Source organism: Mobula birostris, chromosome 24 (assembly GCF_030028105.1).
Source record: "Mobula birostris isolate sMobBir1 chromosome 24, sMobBir1.hap1, whole genome shotgun sequence".
NCBI lineage: Eukaryota > Metazoa > Chordata > Chondrichthyes > Myliobatiformes > Myliobatidae > Mobula > Mobula birostris.
This window is the reverse complement of record NC_092393.1, coordinates 24,197,829-24,223,176: the sequence shown is the minus strand read 5'-3', so window position 1 is coordinate 24,223,176 and position 25,348 is coordinate 24,197,829. Positions and strand designations below refer to the sequence as shown.

Genomic DNA, 25,348 nt, shown 5'->3' with positions numbered 1-25,348 from the left:
TGCTAAAAGCGAGCTGGCTGCTCCATAAGGAATTGCTCTCTGTTTGGTTGGTGTGTGTGTGTGTGTGTGTGTGTGTGTGTGAGAGAGAGAGAGAGAGAATGAGAGAGAGAGAGAGAATGCGCACGTAGTTCAGACTTGCAAACTGCATTGTCAAGGCTCCGACCGTGTTGGAGATTAGATGCTCGCATATCCAATTTCCCATTCCATCCTTCAGCCCACGACCGAATCCGGGCGTGTCTGAGAACAGGCGGATGACACAGTTCTTACCTGGCCCCTCAGATTCTCTCCACCAAAGATGTCCCCATTCATTTGAAGAAGACCACTAAACTACAATCAAAAGTCAAATAATGGCAAGGGTTTTTGTTCAAATAATATTCAGCTAATTATAGTTTCAGATTTTTTGATATTTTTGTAATTCATATTAATCTGACAGCTGATGAACCTGGTACCAAGGTCTCACCATCTCTCAATGCCATTCAGGGCTGCAGCTGGACACTCATAATAATAGCTCTCTGATGGGCTGGAATCCACCACCCCTTAGATGAAGCTTCCTGAAGACATGCAGAGCTAATGCCTCGCTCAGGCAATGTGCCAGTCTGAAGAAGATCTGCCCCAATGCCACATTTGCTCTCAGCAGCGTTTTCGCGCTTCACCCAGTAAGATGGTGGCATGCTTGGTTGCAGCAACCACTCCAACAAATGGTGCAAATATTGGTTTTAAACATTTTTCTTTGATCGCAACACCCTGATGGACATTGGTAATGCAATATACTGCCATTCTGGTTTATTGGTGAGACCAGTGGCTGGGGAGTTGCATGGCCTTGGAAGTTGCGTGGGCTGTGCCTTCAAGTTGTGGCTTTGCCTGTTACAGCCACCCCAGGTGTGGAAGAGAACAGAGACATAGTGGGTTGGGCACTGGCCCCAGCAGGCCAGCGCTCCCTTCAGTGCTACTCTTGCAAAAGTTCGCCTCCATGGAAGACAAGTTAGATTGCTTTCATATGTGGCTGATCCAGCACGAGACGAGCCAATTTGCCTTTGTCTGCTGCTGACCCAGTGTGAGATGAGGAGCTGCTGCATGCTTGTTCTTGCAGAAACATGGCTCCAGGGCAACATCCCATGCACCATCAATCTTCATGCCATGCCACTCCGGGCTTGCTAATGTTATTTTTTGACTGCATGTGCGATCGTAACTATGTGTGCTGTGTGTGACTGTCGTATGTGTGCTGTGTGTGACTACCGTAACTATGTGTGCTGTGTGTGACTGTCGTAACTATTTGTGCTGTGTGTGACTGTCGTAACTATGTGTGCTGTGTGTGACTGTATGTACCGTGTTTTGCACCTTGGGTCCCAGAGGAATGTTGTTTCACTGACCGGTAGAGTTGAATGACAGTTGAACTTGAACTCTCAAATAATGTTTCAATCAATATACACTAAATTCTGAAGGAACTCAGCAGATCAAGCGTCATCTGTGGGGGGGAATAAACAGTTAATGTGTCAGGCCAAGACTTTTCACCAGGACTGGAAAGGAAGGGGGAAGAAGCCAGAATAAAAGGTCGAGGGAGGAGAAGGAGTACAAGCTGGTTGGTGATAGGTGGCACCACGTGAGGCGGGTAGGTGGGTGAGTGGGTGGGGGGGGTGAATAAAGTGAGAAGCTTGGAGATGGTAACTGGAAGACCAGAGTTAGTGTAAGGACAATCAGCGTTGGGAGCAGAACACAGCGAGGAGGTTTCTCTCAGGTCAGCAATGTATGTTTAAAAGGTGAACTTCACTGGCATTCAGGCTCATTCCGGTGACCCAATCAGCGGTGGGAGCAGAGTGCAGCGAATTCAATAGATTACAGAAGGGACAAGCTGGGCAGCCATTGTTGGGAGTAGGCCGTGGTGAGAGTAGGAACGTCAGGCTTAGCCTCAAAGCAGGCTTCGGCTCTAAAGAAGCATTGGCTCTGGGTAAGTTTTTGTTACGGTTGCCTTTTTTCCCCTCTTTTCTCTTACTGTACCTAGTGTAGTAAATGGCTGTTGTATGTGCTCTTCATGCTGGAAGTTGGAGTCTTGGGAGACCCAGAGTCTCCCAGGGAACTATATCTGCATGAAGTGCATCCAGCTGCAGCTCCTTGAAGACCGTGTTAGGGATCTGGAGCAGCAGCTGGATGACCTTTGGCTTGTACAGGAGAGTGAGGAGTTAATCGATTAGAGTTACCGGGAAGTAGTCACTCCTAAGTGGCAAGAGGCGAGTAGCTGGGTGACTGTCAGGAAAAATGAAAATGCAAATAGGCAGCACAGAGCACCCCTGTGGCCATTCCCCTCAATAATAGGTATACCACTTTGGATATTTTTGTGGGGGATGACCTCCTGGGAAAATGCCATGACGACCGGGTTACAGGCACTGTGCATGGGTCCGTAGTGCAGAAGGGAAAGAGAGAGAAGAAATCAGTGGTAGTGATAGGGGACTCAATAGTCAGAGGAATAGACAGGAGATTCTGTGGACGTGAACAGGACACCTGAATGGTATGTTACCTCCCAGGTGCCAGACTCAGGGATGTCTAAAATTGCATCCACAGCATTTTGGAGTGGGAGGGAGAGCAGCCAGATGTCTTACTACCAATGACATAGGAAGGAAAAGCAAAGAGGTCACGAAGAGAGAATTTAGAGAGCTATGCAGAAAGCTAAGAAGCAGGACATCCAGAGTAGTAATTTTTGGATTGCTGCCTGTGCCATGTGCCAGTGAGGGTAGAAACAGGATGACTTGGCAGATAAATGCATGGCTGAGAAGCTGGTGCAGGGGACAGGGTTTCAGGTTCTTGGATCATTGGGATCTCTTCTGGGGGAGGTATGACATGTTCAAAAGGGACTGGTTGCAAAAGAACCTGAAAGGAAAGGTACATCGGTTGATTTCCCTCCACGCCTCTCTGGCGTAGTGGGGAACCAAGTACGAGGCAAGTTACAGCAGTGGTTTGCCATTGCCTTCTGCCGGGTGAGTTTCCAAAGAGATCACCAGCTCGTAACCCAGCACGGATGGAAAGCGTGCAGGGGAGCCGGCTGGATTCGAACTCGGGAACTTTCTTCCCGAAGTCCGACGCTGAAGCCACCATGCCACCAGCCAGGTCAAAAGAACCTGAGCGGGACCAATATTCTTGCGGGCAGGTTTGTGAGAGCTGTTGGGGAGGGTTTAAACTAATTTGGCAGTGGGGTGGGAGCTGGAGTGAAGGGACTCAGGATAGGACGGATGGTGAAAAAACAAAGACAGCGTGCAGGCAAACTGTTAGGATGGACAGGAAGATGATAGAACAAAATTGCAGCCAGCAGGGTAAGTATCAGAGCATTAGGGATGCAGAATCAAAAAGGGTAGCAAATACAGTACACAAAGTGTTATATCTCAGTACATGGAGTTTAAGAAATAAAGTGGATGATGATGTTGCACTATTACAGATTGCCAGGTATGAAGTTGTGGCCATCACTGAATCATGGCTGAAGGATGGTTGTAGTTGGGAGCTGAATGTCCAAAGTTACATGTTGTATTGGAGGGTAGGCAGAGGGGATGGTGTGTCTCTGCTGGTAAAAGTTGGCATCAAATCAGTAGAAAGATGTGACATAGGACCAGAAGATGTTGAATCCTTGTGAATTGTGTTACGAAACTGCAAGGGGAAAAAGACCCTGATGGCAGTTATATACAGACCTCCCAACAGTAGCTGGTCCACAGACTTAAACAGGAAATAGAAAAGCTGTGTCAAAAGGGCAATGTTATGATAGTCATGGGAGATTACCTGTACAACATGCAGGTCGATTGGGAAAATCAGGCTGGAAATGGATCTCAAGAGAGTGAGTTTGATGAATGCCTACGAGATGGTTTTTTAGAGCAGTTTGTCGTTAAGCCTACTTGGAGATCAGCTGTACTGGATTGAGTGCTATATAATGAACCGGAGGCAATTAGGGAGCTAAAGTAAAAGAACCCTTAGGAGACAGTGATCACAATATGATTGAGTTCAACTTGAAATTTGATAGGGAGAAAGTAAAACCTAATGTAGCAGTATTTCAGTGGAGTAAAGGAAATTACAGTGGTATGAGAGAGGAGTTGGTCAAAGTAAATTGGTCGGAGATGCTGGCAAGGATGACAGCAGAGCAGCAATGGCATGAGTTTATGGGAAAAAATGAGGAAGGTGCAGGATAGATGTAATCCTCAAATGAAGAAATACTCAAATGGCAACATAGTACAACTGTGGCTGACAAGGAAAGTCAAAGCTAATGTAAAAGCAAAAGAGACAGAATACCACAAAGCTAAAATTATCGGGAAGAAAGAGGACTGGGAAGCTTTTAAAAACCTACAGAAAGCAACTAGAAGAATCATTAGGAGGGAAAAAATGAAATGTAAAAGCAAGCTAGCAAACAATATCAAAGTGGATAGTAAAAGAGAGTTCAGATTGGATGTTGGACCACTAGAAAATGAGGCCAGAGAAATAATTACAAGGGACATGGAGATGGCAGATGAGCCCATGGTGTTACTGGAATGTTACTGGCACGGTTACAGCATTGGCTGATTGGTAGGAGGTAGCAAGTGGGAATAAAAGGATCCTTTTCAGGTTGGTGTTCCACAGGGGTTGGTGTTGGGACTGTTTCTTTTTATGCTGTTTATCAATGACTTAGATGATGGAATAGATGGCTTTGTTGCCATGTTTGCAGATAATATAAGGACTGGTGGAGGGGCAGGTAGTGTCGAGGAAACAGGTAGGCTGCAGAAGGACTTAGACAGATTAGGAGTATGGGCAAGAAAGTGGTAAATGAAATACAATGTTGGAAAATGCATGGTTATGCACTTTGATAGTGGAAATAAATGTGCCAATTATTTTCTAAACAGGGAGAAGATCCAAAAAGTTGGAGATGCAAAGGGCACCCTAAAGGTTAACTTGTAGGTAGAGTCAGGGTGAGGAAGCCAAATGCAATGTTAGCATTCATTTCAAGAGGTCTAGAATACAAGAGCAGGGATGTGATGCTGAGCTTTATAAGGCACTGGTGAGGCCTCGTCTTGAGTATTGTGAACAGTTTTGGGCTGCTCATCCAAGAAAAGATGTGCTGGCCTTCGAGAGGGTTCAGAGGTGGTTCATAAGGATGACTCCGGGAATGAAAGGTTTATCGTATGAGGAACGATTGATAGCTGTATGTCTGTACTCGATAGAATTTAGAAGGATGGGGGGGGTTCTCACTGAAACCTTTCAAATGTTGAAAGGTCTAGGCAGAGGTGATGTGGAAAGGATGTTTCCCATTGCGGGGGAGTCTAGGACAAGAGGACTCAGCCTCAGGATAGAGGGGTGTCCATTTAAAACAGAGATGTGGAGAAATTTCTTTAGCCAGAGGGTGGTGAATTTGTGGAATTTGTTACCACAGTCAACTGTGGAGGCAAGGTCGTTGGGTGTATTTAAGGGCGAGCTTGATCGGTTCTTGATTGGACATGGATCAAAGGTTATGGGGAGAAGACCGGGGAATGAGACTGAAAAGGGGAAAAAAGGATTAGCTATGATTGAATAGTGAAGCTGACTCGATGGGCCAGATGGCCTAATGCTGCACCTATGTCTTATGATCCTGTGGTTTTATATCAGTGATTTCAACCAGGAACACTTTAGAATGTCCTGGATTAGAGGCAACAAAGACAGGAATAAGGTTTTTATCAGCCGGTAAGCTAGCAATCTTAGTGAAAGCATGAAAGTTGGTCCAAAACTCATACAAATATAACACCAAATTTGCAGATGGTTTTGTTGAGCCTCCAACAGTTGTCAGAGGGAGAGAGATGTAGTTGATCGTTTAGGAACTTATCACATTTTAAAATCATTTAGACGCTGTGATGGGAAAATTGGAAACTAAAATGGTAAAATTGTGAATTTCATTATGTGACAGGTATGTGTCATCCGTGAATATCTAACATCTACATTCTTAGTAAGATGAAAGAGTAACTGTAGTTCCCGGAGTGACTCTATCCTTGGATACATCTATCATCAATCAGATCATATAATTTTACTCAACATATGGTCATTGCCCATTCTGCATTATTAATAAGTAATTGAACCTGTCTGTCTGTTTAGGTATCATATCCGATGTGGACGTTGGTGACCATGGTTTTCCATATAGATCTATCCCTCGTTCTTTGGATGACCTCCATTTCCTCGATGTGTAGCCACCTGGCTAGGCTTTTGATGTGCATAAGCCGAGGTCTTCCTCTAGGTTTCCAGAGAGTATGAGTTTTTCTAGTTCATCTTTCCACATGATATGTCCTAGGAATCTGAGTTGTCTTTCTCTTATTGTTGGTATGAGTGATCAAACTGCTTGGGCTCTTCTGAGAACTTCTCATTTGATGTGTGTGTGGTCCATGATATTTTTAACATTTTCCTGTAGAACCATAATTCCATAATTGAACCTAAGATATATAATAATGGGATCTCAGAAATGAGAGGACACGGGAAGAAAATATATTGCTCTGCATGCTTTTCTCATCTTGGGCACTGTTCAATCCAAATAGGCCTTACAAGCAGGGTGACTTAAGTCACTCTCAGACCCTACCGCTCAGAGAAAGTACTTAACTGTGACTGATAACAATCCACTTCACTGCGACAACTTGACCTTCTGGTACACCATAATTATGCAGTTCTCATTTGCCTCGTGTACTAATGGATTTAAATTGTGATTGCTATCGATTTAATATGGCATAATCTACATGTTCAAATTAGGGTTGGCTTGGACAGGCATCGGGAATCAGGAGTGCTGTTTCTTTATAATTGATACGTGAGTGCCTGTGGTGAGTAGTCCACCGCTGAGTGATTGCACACAACTTTACTTTAGACTTAGATGCTAAAAGAGTGACTATCAAATTCTAAGAGGAGTGCTGTGCAGACAGCTAAGCCACTGGGAGAGTCAGTTTTTAATTGGATTCTAAAGGACTTTCATGCCTTACAAACAAAATCAAAGTTAACTTTCTCAAATATGTTTTGCATCTGTCTCTTCCATTAGCCCAGAGATCATCATTACCTTCTTCACTTACCTGTTTGACATCAGGATATGGACAGTCTCAATTTCTTTATAATTTAATGTTGACAAAGCAATCTCACTTTTCCCAGTATGATCTCCATCCCTTTAACCTTTGATTCTGTAATCTCCTTGACCATCATTTTAATCATTCTGGGGATAGAGAAGCAGTGAGGTATTACCCAGCTCTGACCTAAATTCCAGCTGTCCCATCAGCACCATGACTGCTTCTATCAAAGTCACACAATACTACCACTACAAAGTATTCCTCTCACTTTGCTCCAGCCTTATAAGATTTATTGATTCCCTGCATTTCAACAAACTGATTAAGATCTTCACAGGTCCAAGTCTTTACAAGGTCTTGATCCTCGGTGCCTTCCTCCAACCAATGACAGTGTAAGCTAATAGGAACACCTCGACTGCAGTGAATTTCATATTCCTCTTGAGACGTTTCACTACTCTCTTAACATACTCTCCTATCCTTTTTCTCATTTATTTCACATTAAATCAAATCATTTCAAGTATTCTGCAACGTAGCACTGACCATATTCTGAGTACAGTATGCCCATAGTGTCTTGGAGCTGCCACTAGATGGGATAAGGTAAGCCTTACAGTAAACATGGAATTTGTTCAGGAGCATCATATAAAATAGAACTGAAGACAGAAAGTCTGTGAAAAAACAAGAGCTTTGTAACAATACTAAATGTTTTAACAATACTAAATGTTAAAAGATTGTACTCAGGATATAAACTAGAAGCTTAGTCAACCCAAGAAACCATTTGGACAGGATAGCCTGGAACATGTATTCCATTTTGCTGGATTTATTAGTGAAGGGAACATTATCATTGCCACTTGAAGTTGCGCAATTCATGAAATAGGGCAAAGCCTTTCTGTGAACATTCCTGCAATAACGCATCAGATCTTTTACTGCACCAGACATGTTTCTAATGACTTCACAAGTTGCAGGGTCCATTTACGTCCATGGTTACACAAACTGGATCTCGAAATTTCATTGTGGAAAAGTCTTAGTCGAGCTAGCACCATGTTGTGCTAACTTGTTGTTTTACACATCTTTTAAAATTGGTGTTGGGAAACTCAACAGAGTGGCCTTAGAGAAACTTCGGAATGCTCAACAACTCACAAAGCCCATGTCTATGCCAAGTGGTCATTTCAAAGTACACAGTGGGCCACAACTTAAGAATATCAGCGGTAGAAGCATTGTGTTTCATTCAGCTCAAAGCAATTGGATCTGGTCAATGAGGTGACCATCTATCACTTGTCTCTCATCCAACCATACTGCTTTTGCTCCTCCATATAACGAAAGTTCCTGGAGAAGGGATAAAGTTGAACAGATGTTTCATCTCACCATGTGAGTTTCTTCATAGTTTTTCTGCCTCTTGTGGGAGTCACTCGCTGTCAAGTTGTCATGAAACATATTGTAAGAGGAGGACAAGTAGAGGATCCTGAAATAGTATGTTAAGCCAGTTGTCAACTTCACATTGGGAGTTACATAAATCATTGCCAAAAACCCTAGACTCTTTTGACATCTGTGTGAATATTTCTCTATCATATTGCTTGCTGCTGTGAGAGTATAATTTCTAGTACCACCTCAGTGTCCAGCTGCATCAAGATTTACTGTAGTTTAAGAATGTTTAGGTAACATGCTAGATATTCAGGAGGAAGCTTGGGAGAGTTAATAGCTGTGTGAGCAATTTTGCCTCATTTGTGTGAACCATCTCTGCGTACTTATGCATTCAGAATCAAAATCACCGGCATGTGTCATGAAGTTTGTTAACTTAGCAGCAGCGACCAACTTTGCTTCAGTGGGTCCAATACTAGCCCTTAGAGGCAGCCTCATCACATGGAGACATGGCACAATTCCTTGCTGGGGAGAGCCAGTTGAGGGCACGGTTCCAGGCACAACAGTGTAAAGAGCAAGGAATTATCCCTGGTTCCCCAGCTAACCGTAGCACAGTCCAAGAACAGTGGGACAGGTGTTTGTGAGTGCACAGACTGAAAGCGCAATAATGAATCAGCATCATTTTGGGTAGTAATAACCCCCAAAGACACAGGCTGCTACCTGGTGATGTAATCTTATATATGGCAACTTATCAAATGCCTTTTGAAAATCCAATTATACTACACAGGGACACAGAAAAATAGGAGCAGGAAAAGCCATCAGTCTCTTCAAACCACATACTCCATTTTGTATGATGATATTCATCCTCTTTCCCAGTAACATATTTCCAGGACTCACCATACCTTCTGGGCCTTTTGTTGTCCGCTCATCAACTTCACTCAGCTTGTTAAAGAACATACTTTACTAAATTTGTCAAACACTTTTATAAAAAAACATGGTGACTCTGCTTGATTATAATTCTTCTAAATATTTTACTATTATTTGTTAATTATGGATTTCAGCACTTTCCCAATGATAGACTTTGGGATAACTGGCCTATAGTCACCTTTATTATGACTAGCTCCCTCCCTGAATGGGCTTATTACACATGCAGTTTTCAAAATCACTGAGACCTCTGTGGGATTGAGTGACACTTGAAAGGTCACATCCACCCATGTTCTGTGCAACTACCTCTTCAAGGCTTCCTTATGAAGGCATCAGGTCAAGAAACTTGCCAAACTTTAGTCCTAGTGGTTTGCCCATTCCTTTTATTCCAGTGACAATAATCATTTCTGATTTCCTCTGCCCCCTTTGCCCCAGATTTTCAATGTTGTTGGGGTGCATTTAGTATCCGCCTTAAAGACAAAGCACTTGTTCAAATCCCCTGCATTGTGCATTAGTAATTTCCCAGTTACATCTTCTAAGGGGCAGATGTTTGCCTTGGCTACTGTTTATCTCTTTATGTACAGTGTTTATAGAAACCCTTACTGTCTGCTTTATATTCATTGCTACCATGCTTTCATTTCATATCACCCTTAACTGCCGAAGTTAGCCACAGATGGATTATTCTGACAGAGTCTTTATTTCTTAATGAAAGCTATCATTGTTAAGAATTATGAAAATGTCCTTAATTACCTGCTGCTACTCACACTTCGTATCATCCGATAATTTACTTCCCCATTTTTGTCTCCATAATTGTTTTTTTATTTAAGTTTGAAACACTAGCTCAAGCCGAAAGTTTCTCATTTTCAACCCATGATGGCTCTTTCCCAGAATTTCGAGCATATTATGAATATTACTTAAAATCAATAATTAATCCTGCCTTAGAAATAATCAGAATTAAAATAGCTTATTATGAACAGGAGAAAATCTGCAGATGCTGGAAATCCGAAGGAACACACACAAAATGCTGGAGGAACTCAGCAGGCCAGGCAGCATCTGTGGAAAAGAGTAAACAGTCAACATTTCGGGCTGAGACCCGTTCTTTAGGACTGCCTGTTCCCTTGTTGGCTACAGCACGTTGCTCTGTGAAACAGACCCATAAACTCTTCCTCCAGCTAACTTAACTTATCCAATCTATATAAAGATTGCAGTCACCCACAAACCTTCCAACTGATGCAGTGAAACTGATGTCGTGAGGTTGCTAACAAAGAGGATGTAGTGACCACAATGGTAACAGTTTGTAAGATTACCTAGAAAGTTTATTATAGCTTCTGCTTATGAGGATATTTGTGCCTTGACAGCTTCTCTGGCCATAAAGGAGATAAAGGTCTCCTGCAGCCAGGTGTGGAGCTACTCTCACAGGGAGTGGGGGGGAGGGGAGATCCTCCCAGGCCTGTGTCCTCCCCTCTTATTCTTTGCTTCAGCATGGAGGATCCAAAACGAATGGGAAATCTTTTCATTATTTTACCTCTGGCTGCTTGACCTCTGAGGAAGAATGTGCAGTCTGACAGTGTGGGGTCCGGTAAGAGTTTTCATGGCTAAAACTGTGAGGGTGTAAATGTGAGAGTGTGCTTGCAGTAGTGTGTGTGCACATAAGTTGGTAAATTGGTTTACCACTGTCACCTGTGTTGAGATGCAGTGAAAAAAAAATGTCATCCATATGGATCATTTCATCAAATTAGTACCTCGAGGTAGTACAAGGGAGAAGTAATAACAGAATGCAAAATAAAGTGTTACAGTTACAGAGAAGGTGTAGTGCAGGCAAACAATGAGGTGATTGTGAGGTCAAGTGTCCATCTCATTGTACAAGGGGTCTATTATAACCAGAAGTTGTCTAGGTTTAATATTCTTAGAGATATAAACTCTGTGTATGTGCTTCAATCTTTTGTCTAATGAGAGTTGGGAGAAGAAGGAATGTCTGGGATGGGTGGGGTCTTTGATTGTTCTGGCTGTTTCATTGAGACAGTGAGAAGTGTAGACTGAGGGGAAGCTAATTTCTCCAATGTGCTGAGCTGTGTCCACAACTCGCTGTAATCTCAGACAAAGCAGTTGACATATGATGTATCTGGGCGGTATGCTTTCTGTAGTGCATCTTTAAAGGTTGGAGAGGGCCAGTTGTGACATGCCAAGTTTCTTTAGCCTTCGGAAGAAGTAGATGTGCTAGTGCACTTTAATGGCCATTGATGATGTTCAGTCCGAAGTACTTGAAGCTTTTGATACTCTTGACCTTGTCACTGTTGATGTGAACAGGAGCGTGTGCACGGCCCTCTCTGAAGTCAAAGTCCAGCTCTATTATTTTGATTACACTGGGGGAAGTATTGTCATGATACCACACCACTAATCTCTCTGTCTCCTTCTTGTACTTTGACATCGTTATTTGAGATTTAGCCCACTAAGGAAATGTCATATGCAAACTTGTAGATGGAGTTAGGGCAGAACCTGGCCACGTGGACGTGAGTGTATAAGGAGAAGAGTAGGGGGCTGAGGACACAGCCTTGCGGGGCACCTGTGAGGATAATTGTGGCGGAGGTGTTGCTGTGTGTCTTTACTGATTGCTATTTGCTGCTCAGGAAGTCAAGATCCCAGTGCAAGCAGATGCGTAAAAGGGCAGAGTTTATACTGTAGTGGTGCATCGTTTTCCCTCAGATACCATGGAATTTCTTTTATCATTGCTCCATAATGCAAAGATTCTCGCAGCTGAAGGAGACTGCTGCAACCACCTCCTACCTGCCTCTTTTAAAAGTGGCATTGGCCCCATCATTTTTCTGCAGGTTTAGTCTGTAGCTGTGGCCTGCAAGCATCAGCATTTGCCTCAGCGCAGAATTGGCTCTGTGACTATGACTTGCAATCATCGAACTCCTGGACTGGCGTCATTCGCCTCAGCACTGAATTTGTTTGTGGCTGCGGCCTGGTCGACAGTCATCGGGCTCCTGTACTGCCTCCAATCACCTCGGTGCTGAACTGACCCCGTGGCTGTGTGCTCACTTTTGGGGACTCTGTGGTTAATTTTCTGTGTGTTACTTGTTTTCTTTATATATTGTTGGCATGATTTGTTCTTTTTTCATATACTGGGTGACTGATGGTCTTTGTTGTGTGGGTTTTTTTAATCGGTTTATTGTTTTTTTTTATTTTGTGACTGCCTGCAAGAAGATGAATCTCAAGGTTGTGTACTGTATACAGTACATACTTCGATAATGAATGTACTTTGAACTTTGAACTTACCATGGCACTTGTGAGGCCCTCTGCCACTTTGATAGTTTCCTGGTCGCAACAGGAACATATGGACATACAATCCTTCTATGGGTCTGGGTGATTAACCACCTTCTACTTCTTCTGTGACAAAACGCCCTATCAGTCCCCTGATTAAATGTGTCCATCTTAACAGCTTATATCAATTACTGTTTTCCATCCTACTCACACCAATCTGTCAGTGGCCACTTTAACAGTATCACAAAGCCCAACTACAGCCTGAGAGTCAGCACCAAATTTCCTATCAGGGCACTTCGCAACTTTCTGAACTCAGTATTTTCAGGTAACTTACTTTCTCTGTTTGTATTAGAACTGATCAGTGATGCTGTAGGTAACTTACTTTCTCTGTTTTAGGAAGGGGTCAATAACTCTACTGGGTGTTTTTTATAGACCACAGGTAGTAACAGGGACATTGAGGAGCAGATAGGGAGACAGATTCTGGAAAGGTGTAATAATAACAGGGTTGTCGTGGTGGGAGATTTTTATTTCCCAAATATCGATTGGCATCTCCCTAGAGCGAGGGGTTTAGATGGGGTGGAGTTTGTTAGGTGTGTTCAGGAAGGTTTCTTGGCACAATATGTAGATAAGCCTCCAAGAGGAGAGGCTGTACTTGATCTGGTATTGGGAAATGAACCTGGTCAGATGTCAGATCTCTCACTGGGAGAGCATTTTGGAGGTAGTGCTATCTCCTTTACCATAGCATTGGAGAGGGATAGGAACAGACAAGTTAGGAAAGCGTTTAATTGGAGTTAGGGGAAATATGAGGTTATCAAGCAGGAACTTGGAAGCATAAATTGGGAACAGATGTTCTCAAGGAAATGTATGGAAGAAATGTGGCAAATGTTCAGGGGATATTTGCGTGGAGTTCTGCATAGATATGTTCCAATGAGACAGGGAAAGGATGGTAGGGTATAGGAACCATGGTGTACAAAGGCTTTTGTAAATCTAGTCAAGAAGAAAAGAAGAGCTTATGAAAGGTTCAAAAAACTAGGTAATGATAAAGATCTAGAAGATTATAAGGCTAGCAGGAAGAAGCTTAAGAAAGAAATTAGGAGAGCCAGAAGGGGCCATGAGAAGGCCTTGATGGACAGATTAAGGAAGACCCCAAGGCATTCTACGAGTATGTGAAGAGCAAGAGGATAAGACGTGAGAGAATAGGACCAATCAAGTGTGACAGTAGAAAAGTATGTATGGAACCGGAGGAGATAGCAGAGGTACTTAACGAGTACTTTGCTTCAGTATTCATTACGGAAAAGGATCTTGGCGAGTTTAGGGATGACTTGCAGTGGACTGAGAAGCTTGAGCATGTAGATATTAAGAAAGAGGACGTGCTGGAGCTTTTGGAAAGCATCAAATCGGATAAGTCACCGGGACTGGACGAGATGTACCCCAGGGTACTGTGGGAGGCAAGGGAGGAGATTGCTGAGCCTCTGACAATGATCTTTGCATCATCAATGGGGACGGGAGAGGTTCCGGAGGATTGCAGGGTTGCAAATCTTGTTCCATTATTCAAGAAAGGGAATAGAGATAGCCCAGGAAATGATAGGCCAGTGAGTCTTACTTCAGTGGTTGGTAAGTTGATGGAGAAGATCCTGAGAGACAAGATTTATGAACATTTGGAGGGGCATAATATGATTAGGAATAGTCAGCTTGGCTTTGTGAAAGGCAGGTCATGCCTTACAATCCCTGATTGAATTTTTTGAAAATGTGACTGAACACATTGATGAAGGTAGAGCGGTAGATGTAATGTATATGGATTTCAGCAAGGCATTTGACAAGGTACTCTATGCAAGGCTTATTGAGAAAGTAAGGAAGCATGGGATCCAAGGGGACATTGCTTTGTGAATTCAGAACTGGCTTGCCCACAGAAGGCAAAGAGTGGTTGTAGACGGGTCATATTCTGCATGGAGGTCGGTGACCAGTGGTGTGCCTCAGGGATCTGTTCTAGGACCCCTACTCTTCATGATTTTTATAAATGACCTGGATGAAGAAGTGGAGGAATGGGTGAGTAAATTTGCTGATGACACAAAGGTTGGAGGTGTTATGGATAATGTGGAGGGCTGTCACAGGTTACAGCGGCACATCGATAGGATGCAAAACTGAGCTGAGAAGTGACAGATAGAGTTCAACCCAGATAAGTGTGAGGTGGTTCATTTTGGTAGTTCAAATATGATGGCAGAATATAGTATTAATAGTAAGACTTTTGGCAGTGTGGAGGGTCCGAGTGCATAGGTCACTCAAAGCTGCTGCACAGGTTGACTCTGTGGGTAAGAAAGCATACGGTGTATTGGCCTTCATCAATCGTGGGATTGAGTTTAGGAGCCGTGAGGTAATGTTGCAGTTATATAGGACCCTGGTCAGACCTCACCCGGAATACTGTGCTCAGTTCTGGTTGCCTCACCATAAGATGAATGTGGAAACCATAGGAAGGGCGCAGAGGAGATTTGCAAGGATGTTGCCTGGATTGGGGAGCATGCCTTATGAGAATAGGTTGAGTGAACTCGGTCTTTTCTCCTTGGAGCGGCGGAGGATGAGAGGTGACCTGACAGAGGTGTATAAGATGACAAGAGGCATTGATCTTGTGGATAGTCACAGGCTTTTTCCAGGGCTGGCTAGCACAAGAGTGCACAGTTTTAAGGCGCTTGGAAGTAGGTACAGAGGACATGTCAGGGGTAAGTTTTTGACGTAGGGAGTGGTAAGTGTGTGGAATGGGCTGCTGGCGATGGTGGTGGAGGGGGATACAATAGGGTCTTTTAAGAGACTCCTGGTCAAGTATATGGAGCTCAGAAAAATAGAGGGCTATGGGTAACCCTGGGTAATTTCTAAGGTAAGGACATGTCCAACACAGCTTTGTGGGCCGAAGGGCCTATATTGTGCTGTAGGTTTTCTATGTTTCTAACTGATCAGTGATGCTGTTGGTCACTTACTTCCTGTTTGTATTGGAAATGATCAGAGATGCTGTCGGTTGACCATCTTTCATGTCGACTCAGTTTTTGCCCTCTCCACCAACACTGGCTGATTTCTACAGCTCTGACCTGCATTTCACAGCTCTCTAATGTTCCTTTATTTGCTTTCTCACACTCTCTCACATGCCCACTCTGTCTTCTAACTTCCCCTATCAACCCATGGCTTCAACAACAGTGTTTTACCAAGTCAACCCTCTTCTCACCATTTTGGTGATATTCCCTATTATCTATCTACCCCTCCCCCACCCCAACACCCACCACCACTCTCTGATCTCTTTCTCAGTCTTAAATTGAAACATTTACTTTGTTCCTTTCCACTATTGCTATTCAAACTGCTGAGTGTTCCCAGTTCCATTCCCCTGCCCCAAGTACCAGCATCTCCAGTTTTGTGTTTGATTTCCCACATTGCCTCCGCTCCACTGTCATCTCCAGCACCCAAGGTCTTTTTCCTGGTTGTATGTAATATAGTAGGACTTGAGTGTCCCCGTTCATCAACCTGAGTCCTCTTTCCTTCTCTACTCCACAACAGTCATCGTCTGTGCTTTTGGTGTCTGACTACCATGCAGTGCTGCATTAAGGAACCACTCCCTTTGTCATAGTAAACAGCAGTGTTCAATAAAGCCTTGTACCATCAGGAATTGTGTGGGTCCCATATCAGTCCTTCTTTATGGGTGTCAATCAATCTTAGGCCAATTAGGCATATTTTGAAGGGATCTAATTTGGTGACTGTGATCAAGTCCAAAGGTTTAGGTCACCAAAAACAAATGAAATTAATTTTGCGGCAGCAGTTGGGAGCTGAATGACAGAGAACCTTCCAGTAGAATTTGCTCCCAAATGTTGTTCGAGTCTACTGACCATCGTGGCAGAAGAATAATATATGAAATAATTGCATAATAAAATTAGATGAATTAAAGTCAGAAGATAAATTCAACATGTACTGTACATTAAGATGGAGGTATATCACTACTGAAGTGGACTGGAAATTAAGTGGTGGTGTTCTCATAGCTTCCAATCAAGAACATAATTAAACCTTTGAAATGAAAAAAAAGATTGGTAGCTTGGTTTGGCTGCTTGTTCGCAGAGCCTGGAGGTCAGGCCGCAAATGTCTTGTTGCCAGTTGAGATGACATCATCGATTGTGCAACTGATGATGTCACCTCGACTGGTTACGAAACGCTTGCGACCTGACCTCCAGGCTCAGCAAACAACCCTACAAACTAATAATTAGCCCTTGCACAGAACAACCAGCTGTTGGTTTGTTTTTGTGTTTTCACTATTTGCACAGAGGAAAATGTTCAAACAGCTGGAGGCTCACAGTGGCAAACTGTCAGGAACGGTGTTGGTGCTCACAAATCTTTGACCCCCTGAGCTGATTCATACTCTGGGATGTATTTCTCAACAACTGAGGACACAGCTCCTAGCACATTGACAAGCTGCCAGGTTTCAGCATGGATTAGTCTTGCACTTATGTCATCAATTATGAGATAAAAAGCAAGGCTGATGTGATCTAACATTTCTCGTTTTGGCAGGACTTGTCAGGTGGTGGGTTTGAAGAAAATTTGCACTCACTGAAACTGAAGGAAGGAGTGGACTACTATCATTTCAGCTGAGGACCCCGGGCTAATCTCCACGGCCGAATTCCACAATGCCTGTAAGAATATAAGGACTTAAGGAGTGCAAGTAGCAGGAGGCTATTTGGCCTCTCACATCTGCTCCATTCAGTAAGATCATGGTTGAACTTTTACCTTAGCACTAGTTTCTTGCTCAGAACGTTCTTGCATTAGGATGATTTAAATGCCGGTCCAATAGGCTGAAAAGGTAGGGTGTCGGGCCAATTCCACTCGCTCTTCCATGATGTTCACTCCTCTGTCCACGGCGTTGAGGCTGCCAGACTGCTTCGGCTGCAACGGACTTTGTGTTTGCAAGCTTTGCGGTGATTAGCCCCGCTGTGTGATGAACTGAGACCAGGCTATGGGCCTACTCTGGCTACACTGGGCTCCAGGTCTATGGACTCAATTTAGTTCGGAATGCTTTTACTGGCTTTTATTGTTCGCATAATTTGTGTTTTTTTTTCTTTGTGTATTGGGTCTTTTTTTTAATTGGGTTTGTTCAGGTTTTTGCTTTGTGGCTGCCCATGAGCAGACAGATCTCGGGGTTGTACAATTTATATGCTCTTTGATAGTAAATGTATTTTGAATCCTTGAGTCTGCTTTGCACCAGAAAGTCATACAGCACAGAAACAGGTCCTTCAGCCCAGAGCTCTTGCTGACCATCGACCACCAGTGTATGGTAATCCTATTTTATTCTCCCTTCATTTCCATCGGCCCGCCCCTGATTCTTCCACTTGGAGACCTGCTGCAGACAAAATGTGGAGATGGGCAGAAAGGTTGGCACGAGTGTAGTGGGCTGAAGGGCCTGTTTCTGTGCTGTACAACTCCATGGCTAATCGATGCTGTAAGGGCAACACATAAAAATAACATTGCATTTTGATTGGCATTTAATGTGTTTCCACTTTAACACAAATATTTTGGACACCGCTCACTAATTACAGCTCATAGTGCTCAGAGTATTTAAAACATCATCGCTGGTTATTACCTCACTGATTATGGTCTGTTTACTTCCACCTGGCCATAAGGCTTAAGAATTAGGCCGTTTGGCCTGTCAAGTCTTCTCTGCTGATTTATTATCCCTCTCATCACCATTCTCCTGCCTGCTCCCTGTAACATTTGATGCCTTTAATAATCAAGAAAAACAGTGCTACAATGCAACCCAGATGAGACTAATCCCACAATCCCTTGCTCTGGAGATTGACGCCTTATCCATCACGCCACTGGGTCACCACAGTTACCCTGCATATATCCTGCTCTGCAAATCCAGCTTTGCAGATCGTCGTCCACCTTGCAGAACTGAGGGACTGCTCATGGCAAGGATTCTGCAGGAGTCCCTCCACTCGGAGAGGAAATTGCTTTGTTCCAGCATTGCCACATTTTCTTATCAACTCTTTCCTGTTAGGAACTGCACAAGTCCCATTTTAGCATGGTTCTAGGTGTAATCGCACTTCTTTGCAGCGTTTTTGGACAGTTTCATGATCTTTTGCAGAGTATCTAATTTGCTGTTATTGCTATACAGGACACGCAGTTAATACATCAAAATAAATTCTCCGCACACCTTTAATTTGCCGTATTTCCTTTGAAGCCATACAACTTAAAGAGACTACACTCAAACTACATTCTTTGCTCTCACCAAGATCTGTGTCCTTCAATGGCATCAAATGCAAACTCACACGAGCACCTGCAATGCTTTGTACATAGAGGTCAGGATCACAGTCACCCATATCTCAGCTACATCGCACAGTTTACTCTTCACTTGCTGAACCAGGGTTTCCTCTCAGACTCCATAATCAAGGAGAGACTTCATCTACTCAGCCTCAAGATGCAGGAAAAGCATGAAAAAAATCATGCATTGTTGCTTCCTGAAAGAAGAAAAATTCAAAGGCTGTTCTCATTTTATAGAGATCTCCCCAGGTATAACCTGCCAGAACCTAACAGGTTCAGCCTAGATACCATTCATAGCCCCCAACTCTCGGAGAACTTGCTTCCAGTGGACGTTCTCTTGAAGATTGTTCTGACCCACCCCACCCCCACAACGCAGCACAACACTTAAGCCTGATTTATACTTCTGCATCAACACGTCGCCGTAAGTACTGCGTCGCCGCAAACCCGACGCGAATCCCTACGCGAGAGCGTGCGTTGCTGCAACGCACACCTCTCCCAAAATGTAACCGTGCGTCACGGCAACGCAGACCGAACAACTGTGATTGGTCGGCTTGGTACCATCGCACTTCCTTCTACGCTGCAATAGCTTCCCGTTGGGCTACTGAAGGGCAGGGAAGGAACTCTGGCTGCAAGGCTTTCCATAAAGCTTTACAGACCTCCAAAATTATGGAGGACACATTTGGCTTTTACGAAAAAATACGCTCGCTTCTTGTTTACCCTGAGAAAGACTACCATGACCACGAAACCTTGCGCGGGCAGGTGTGTGCGCATGCGCAACGTGCCTGAATTGCAGAGCGATGCAGACACACCAACGCACAAGTATAAATGCTCACAACGCACGTAAGTCACTTGCGTTGGTTACGGCGTGGAGTTAACGCAGAAGTATAAATCAGGCTTTAGTAGTAACCCTCTCAGCAGCTCAAAGAGTTTTGCTTTAATAATGGCAGTTCTTTGTAGAGCTGGCTACAGAGTTCACACCTACTGGTCTAAAGGCCAGCAGGTGCGAGAAGTCAGTGGATCACAGTGTCAGTTTCAGCAAGGTGTTGCACATAAATGTATAGAGTTGTGAACTTCACCTCTGATGATCGTTGTATGTATGACTTTGATGTTGTGACCAACAACAATGTTTCAAATGGCAGTGAACAATGAACAATAATGTTTTAAATGGAAATAAAGCAATGTGTTATTACTCTCTTCTTTTTGCACATATGCACTTTTAATTGTTGTATAATAAGCAAACCACAGACCAATAAGAAATAGGAATAAAAGTCGTAAAAGATTAATTTTTGTAACATTAATATAGATCTATGTTAAATGTCAAACAATTCATTGTATATGTCACACATTTTCATGGGTCACACTTCTTAGCATCTTTCAAATGTTGTTGATCAATGTTTTGATGAATTTAGAATGATGTGTGAAAGCTAAATTTTAGGTCTGAAATTCCTCGGAAGGAAAGGAGCAAGAATCTGGTTTGGTTGGTTTCGCCTTTCAACGTTGAACTTTAATCCCGACTTTCTCACTGTAATTCACCATTTTATTGTACTGCTGCTGCATAACAAACAAATTTCACGCCACATGCCGTTGATATTAAACCTGATTCTGATCTCAGGATATGTGATGGGGTCCCTGGTTTACAGCCAGTGCTGACATAGCTTCCTTTCAGTGGTGTCCACCCTGCCCCCTGGTAGAGCAAGAATGTTAAAATCAGAAGCCACCATCTCCCTCCCCCTGCCACTTTCACACATTCCATGCAGATTTGGTAGAATAAGTCACCTCACTTTCCGTTATTTATCACGCAATCATTTGCTTGGCTGTATTGTGACTTCTGCGTCGTGTGCACAGAGTTTCACCACACACACTTGATCTCAAGATACTTAGTGCAGTGAAGCGTTTTTGCAAAGTTATTAATTGTGCTGAATCCTTTGCCTACATGTGACTTTTTTAAAATGATACGTCTGCTATCATTTGCAACTAGTCCCTTTGCAAGTCGTTTCCTTGAAGCAAGTTCAAAAGCCTATATGATGTTTAAAATCAACAAATCATCTCATCTGCACAATCAGACAAGGCTTTTTTTTTACTTTGGGAATAATAATGACATGCAATCATCGTATTAAACATAGTTATTCACTCACCAGAGACAGCAAGTTCATGCCCGAGCATGAATTGCCCCAGGCCTTTACATCAGGTGTATTCGAAATACATTAAGTGAAGGTTGCTTGTATTCAAAGACTTTGGTGTTGCTGACTCAACACATTGTTGAAGCCACATCTTTGCTTTTGGCGTTTCTTCATGTACGCCTGCCAGCAAAGGAATCGTTGCTTTCAATATATAACCGTTAAGCACCAAGATACTCATGACATCACCTGCCTCGGATGGTTACTCTTGACCTCAGAAGGAATTTCCATATCCTTTCATGAAGAGTCAATTATGCCACGTTAGCCTGATAGTATTACTTAATGCTTAGGTTTTCTCAGTACTTTCAATTTGCCACCAGCACGAATAAGCAGTTCCAAGGAAGACTACACATCAAAGTTGCTGGTGAACGCAGCAGGCCAGGCAGCATCTCTAGGAAGAGGTGCAGTCGACGTTTCAGGCCGAGACCCTTCATCAGGACTAACTGAAGGAAGAGTGAGTAAGAGATTGAAAGTGGGACGGGGAGGGGGAGATCCAAAATGATAGGAGAAGACAGGAGGGGGAGGGATGGAGCCAAGAGCTGGACAGGTGATTGGCAAAAGCGATATGAGAGGATCATGGGACAGGAGGCCCAGGGAGAAAGACAAGGGGGGTGGGGGAACCCTGAGGATGGGCAAGGGGTATAGTCAGAGGGACAGAGAGAGAAAAAGGAGAGTGAGAGAAAGAATGTGTGTATAAAAATAAATAACGGATGGGGTACGAGGGGGAGGTGGGGCATTAGCGGAAGTTAGAGAAGTCGATGTTCATGTCATCAGGTTGGAAGCTACCCAGACGGAATATAAGGTGTTGTTCCTCCAACCTGAGTGTGGCTTCATCTTTACAGTAGAGGAGGCTGTGGATAGACATGTCAGAATGGGAATGGGATGTGGAATTAAAATGTGTGGCCACTGGGAGATCCTGCTTTCTCTGGCGGACAGAGCGTAGGTGTTCAGCAAAGCGGTCTCCCAATCTGCGTTGGGTTTCGCCAATATATAGAAGGCCACATCGGGAGCACCGGACGCAGTATATCACCCCAGCCGACTCACAGGTGAAGTGTCACCTCACCTGGAAAGACTGTCTGGGTCCCTGAAGTGAGGAAGTGTAAGGGCAGACTGGGAGACCACTTTGCTGAAATACTGCGTCCAGTGCTCCCGATGTGGCCTTCTGTATATTGGCGAGACCCAACGCAGACTGGGAGACCGCTTTGCAGAACACCTACGCTCTGTCCACCAGAGAAAGCAGGATCTCCCAGTGGCCACACATTTTAATTGATCATTGGTTAGTCGGTTATAATTATTTTAAGCCAAAGCTAGCCCATCAGTTCCTCATGCGGACATCTTCCCCTTTTCTCTAGAATATTCTAACCCATACACTATCCTTCGTATATTCAGTTATACCTTGAGATACTTCTGCATGATCAGGTAGTTCCTTATTTGAACCATTAGAGAACAATGGCTAGTACATCATCTGTTGCTGGGTAAAGTTTCTTTCTCGCTTGTCCCAGCGACAGTATTGATCACTAGCTAATCATTCTTCTTAGTCTATACCCCTATTTACCTATCCCTCTACTCCATCACTGGCACACCAATTACAATAAGTTTTATTTGCCATTCACTTCAAATCTTGATGCCTAGGCTTAATTAATGCTGATGCAGTTTTCCTCATTTGGGAAGTCAACTCTTGCCTGCTGTTCCATCCATCAGGTGCTTGGAAAGGGACGATAATCCCAGGTCATGGTGGGTCTCTCAGCCAGAGAGCTCTGTGCAGTCTAATCTACAGGATTCATTGATGTTCCACACCAGAATTCAATTTCAAATCAAGGATTTACTTTTTGACAAATTAAACTCCTATAACATCAAAGTAATCTTCAGTGTCAGATTTACTTATAAATGTTGAGTAATCTTTTATAGAGTTCCATTAGAATGGGTAAAGACAGTACATATTTTCTGTCAGGAATAAGACAGACTTTCTGAGGACACGGTGAGATTCCTAGACATTTAGATAAACTGGAATTCATTTTCCTTCTCAATGGACATTTGAGCACAGCTACCTCAGAGGCTGCTCAGGGCCAGGCAGCTGGAGAAATGCTTCCCAGTACTCCAGGAGGTTAATCTTAGAACCATAGAAACTACAGCACAGAAACAGGCCCTTTGGCCCTTCTTGGCTGCGCCGAACCATTTTCTGCCTAGTCCTACTGACCTGCACACGGACCATATCCCTCCATACACCTCCCATCCATGTATCTATCCAATTTATTCTTAAATGTTAAAAAAGAACCCGCATTGGAGTAGGATGTTCTGCCGAAGCCAGCTACATGCTGCTGAGTATTTACTGGGCTATAGAGAAAGCATCAGCAACATCTGAAAACCTAATGTGCACCCAGGTTGACCTTACAACCATTATTCTTAATCTTCCCTATTGTGCTTTGTAGAAGATTGTACATCACACAAATCACTCCTAAATATCATAAATCCGTTTATTTTAATATACTTAAGCACGTGAAGTAATTACTTTGAATTTCAAACTAGCGCAGGAAGGGAAACATCTAGAGAAATCAAATCCTGTCTTTTATTTTTTACATTAGTACTAGATCAGGAGAATTTTTGGAGATATCTGAAGATGTACAACCTGCTACTTACGTAAATGTCTCTCATTTCCATCCTAACTGGCTGTCATCTTGTCCTAAGACTATGACTCCACTTAGAATTTCCAGCCAAAGGAATGAGCTTCTGCTTTACTCATCTTTAGAATCGTGAGTATTTTAAAAATTCATTTAGGGGATGTGGGCTTCGCAATCTGAGCTAGCATTTAATTGCCCATCCTTAATTTCCATTGAGAAGGTGTTGGTGAGCTGTGATCTGGAATCTCTGCAGTTCTTGAGGTGTGGTTATCCCAACTAATGTTAGGGAGGGAATTCTGGGATTTTGACCCAATGACAGGGAAGGAACTGTGATATATTTGGGCCTTGGAAGGTGCTGACTAAGGACCCTGCTGAGTTGCTGCAGTGCATCCTGCAGGTGGACTGAGTGAATGGTTGTGGATGGGGGTCTCTACCCCCTAGGCTTTTCTGTCCTATATGGTGTCAAAGTGTTATTGTAGCTGCATCCACCCAGGCAAATGGAGACAATTACATCGCACTCCTTTCTTTCTCACACTTCTAAACTTCAGTCATTGCTCAAATTGAACTTACAGATCCACTGCCTTGTCACAGGCATGATTCTAGTAGGTCCATGCTCTGTAGATCCAAGAGAAGTGTACCTTTTTAGATTATGAAGACACGCAGTCCTTTTTTATTGTCATTTAGTAATGCATGCGTTAAGAAATGATGCAATATTTCCTCCAGTGTGATATCACAAAATACAGGACAGACCAAGACTGAAAAAAACTAATAAGACCACATAATTATAACATATGGTTACAACAGTGCAACAATACCATAACTTGATGAAGAACAGCCCATGAGCACAGTAAACAGTTCAAAGTCTCTCAAATGTCCCACATCTCACGCAGACGGGAGAAGGAAGAAAAACTCTTCCTGCCATGCCCAACCACAGTCCGACTCTGAGTCGTCCAAAAATTTTGAGCCTCCGATCAGCTCTCCGACACCGAGTACCGAGCGCCATCTCTATCTGAACGATTCAACCTCAATCTCGGTCACCAATGGCAGGCAAAGCCGGGGATTTTGAGGCCTTCCCTCCGGAAGATTCTGGATTGCGCAGTAACAACAACAGCGAACTGGCGTTTCAGAAATTTCTCCAGATTTTCCTCTGTGTTTTCACGTCTGTCTCCATCAAATCAGAATTGTCCACGGCCCCTACTTAACAGATAGGATATCATTTTTCACCGGAGGGCTGAGCGCGCATGGTGCGCTGCTATCTCTCCCTGCCACTTCAAAGTTCAAAGTGAATGTATTATCAAAGTACATATACATCACCATATATGACCCTGAGAGTCATTTTCTTGAGGGCATATTCAATAAATCCTTAGAATAATAACCATAACAGAATCAATGAAAGACCGCACCGACCTGGGGCTTCAGTAACAGGGCACAAGACAACAAACTGTGCAAATACAAAAAGAAAGAAATGATAATAATAATAAATAAGCTATAAATGAGGTGCAGCGTATTTGAAAGTGAGTCCATTGGTTGTGGGAACATTTCAATGGTAGGGCAAGTGAAGTTGAGTGACATTATCCCCTTCGGTTCAAGTGCCTGATGGTTGAGGGGGTAGTAACGGTTCCTGAACCTGGTGGTGTGAGTCCTGAGGCTTGTGTACCTTCTTCCTGATGGCAGCAATGAGAAGAGAGCATGTCCTGGGTGGTGGGGGTCCCTGATGATG

General features: G+C 43.5%; 1 protein-coding gene across 10 annotated transcripts in view; it reads left to right on the top strand.

Annotated features, from left to right (window-relative positions):
* b3gntl1 (UDP-GlcNAc:betaGal beta-1,3-N-acetylglucosaminyltransferase-like 1) overlaps positions 1-25,348 on the top strand; it is a 385,172-nt gene that overhangs the window by 352,876 nt on the left and 6,948 nt on the right. For 9 of the 10 annotated variants that reach the window (XM_072242370.1, XM_072242368.1, XM_072242374.1 and 6 more), the window contains one exon: positions 17,088-20,027. The exons of the other annotated variant lie outside the window; for it this stretch is intronic. In XM_072242370.1, the coding sequence (XP_072098471.1) occupies positions 17,088-17,168 (81 nt within the window). In that variant the 3' untranslated portion in view covers positions 17,169-20,027. Of the gene's footprint in view, positions 1-17,087; positions 20,028-25,348 lie in introns of those variants that run through there. 10 annotated transcript variants of the gene reach the window in all.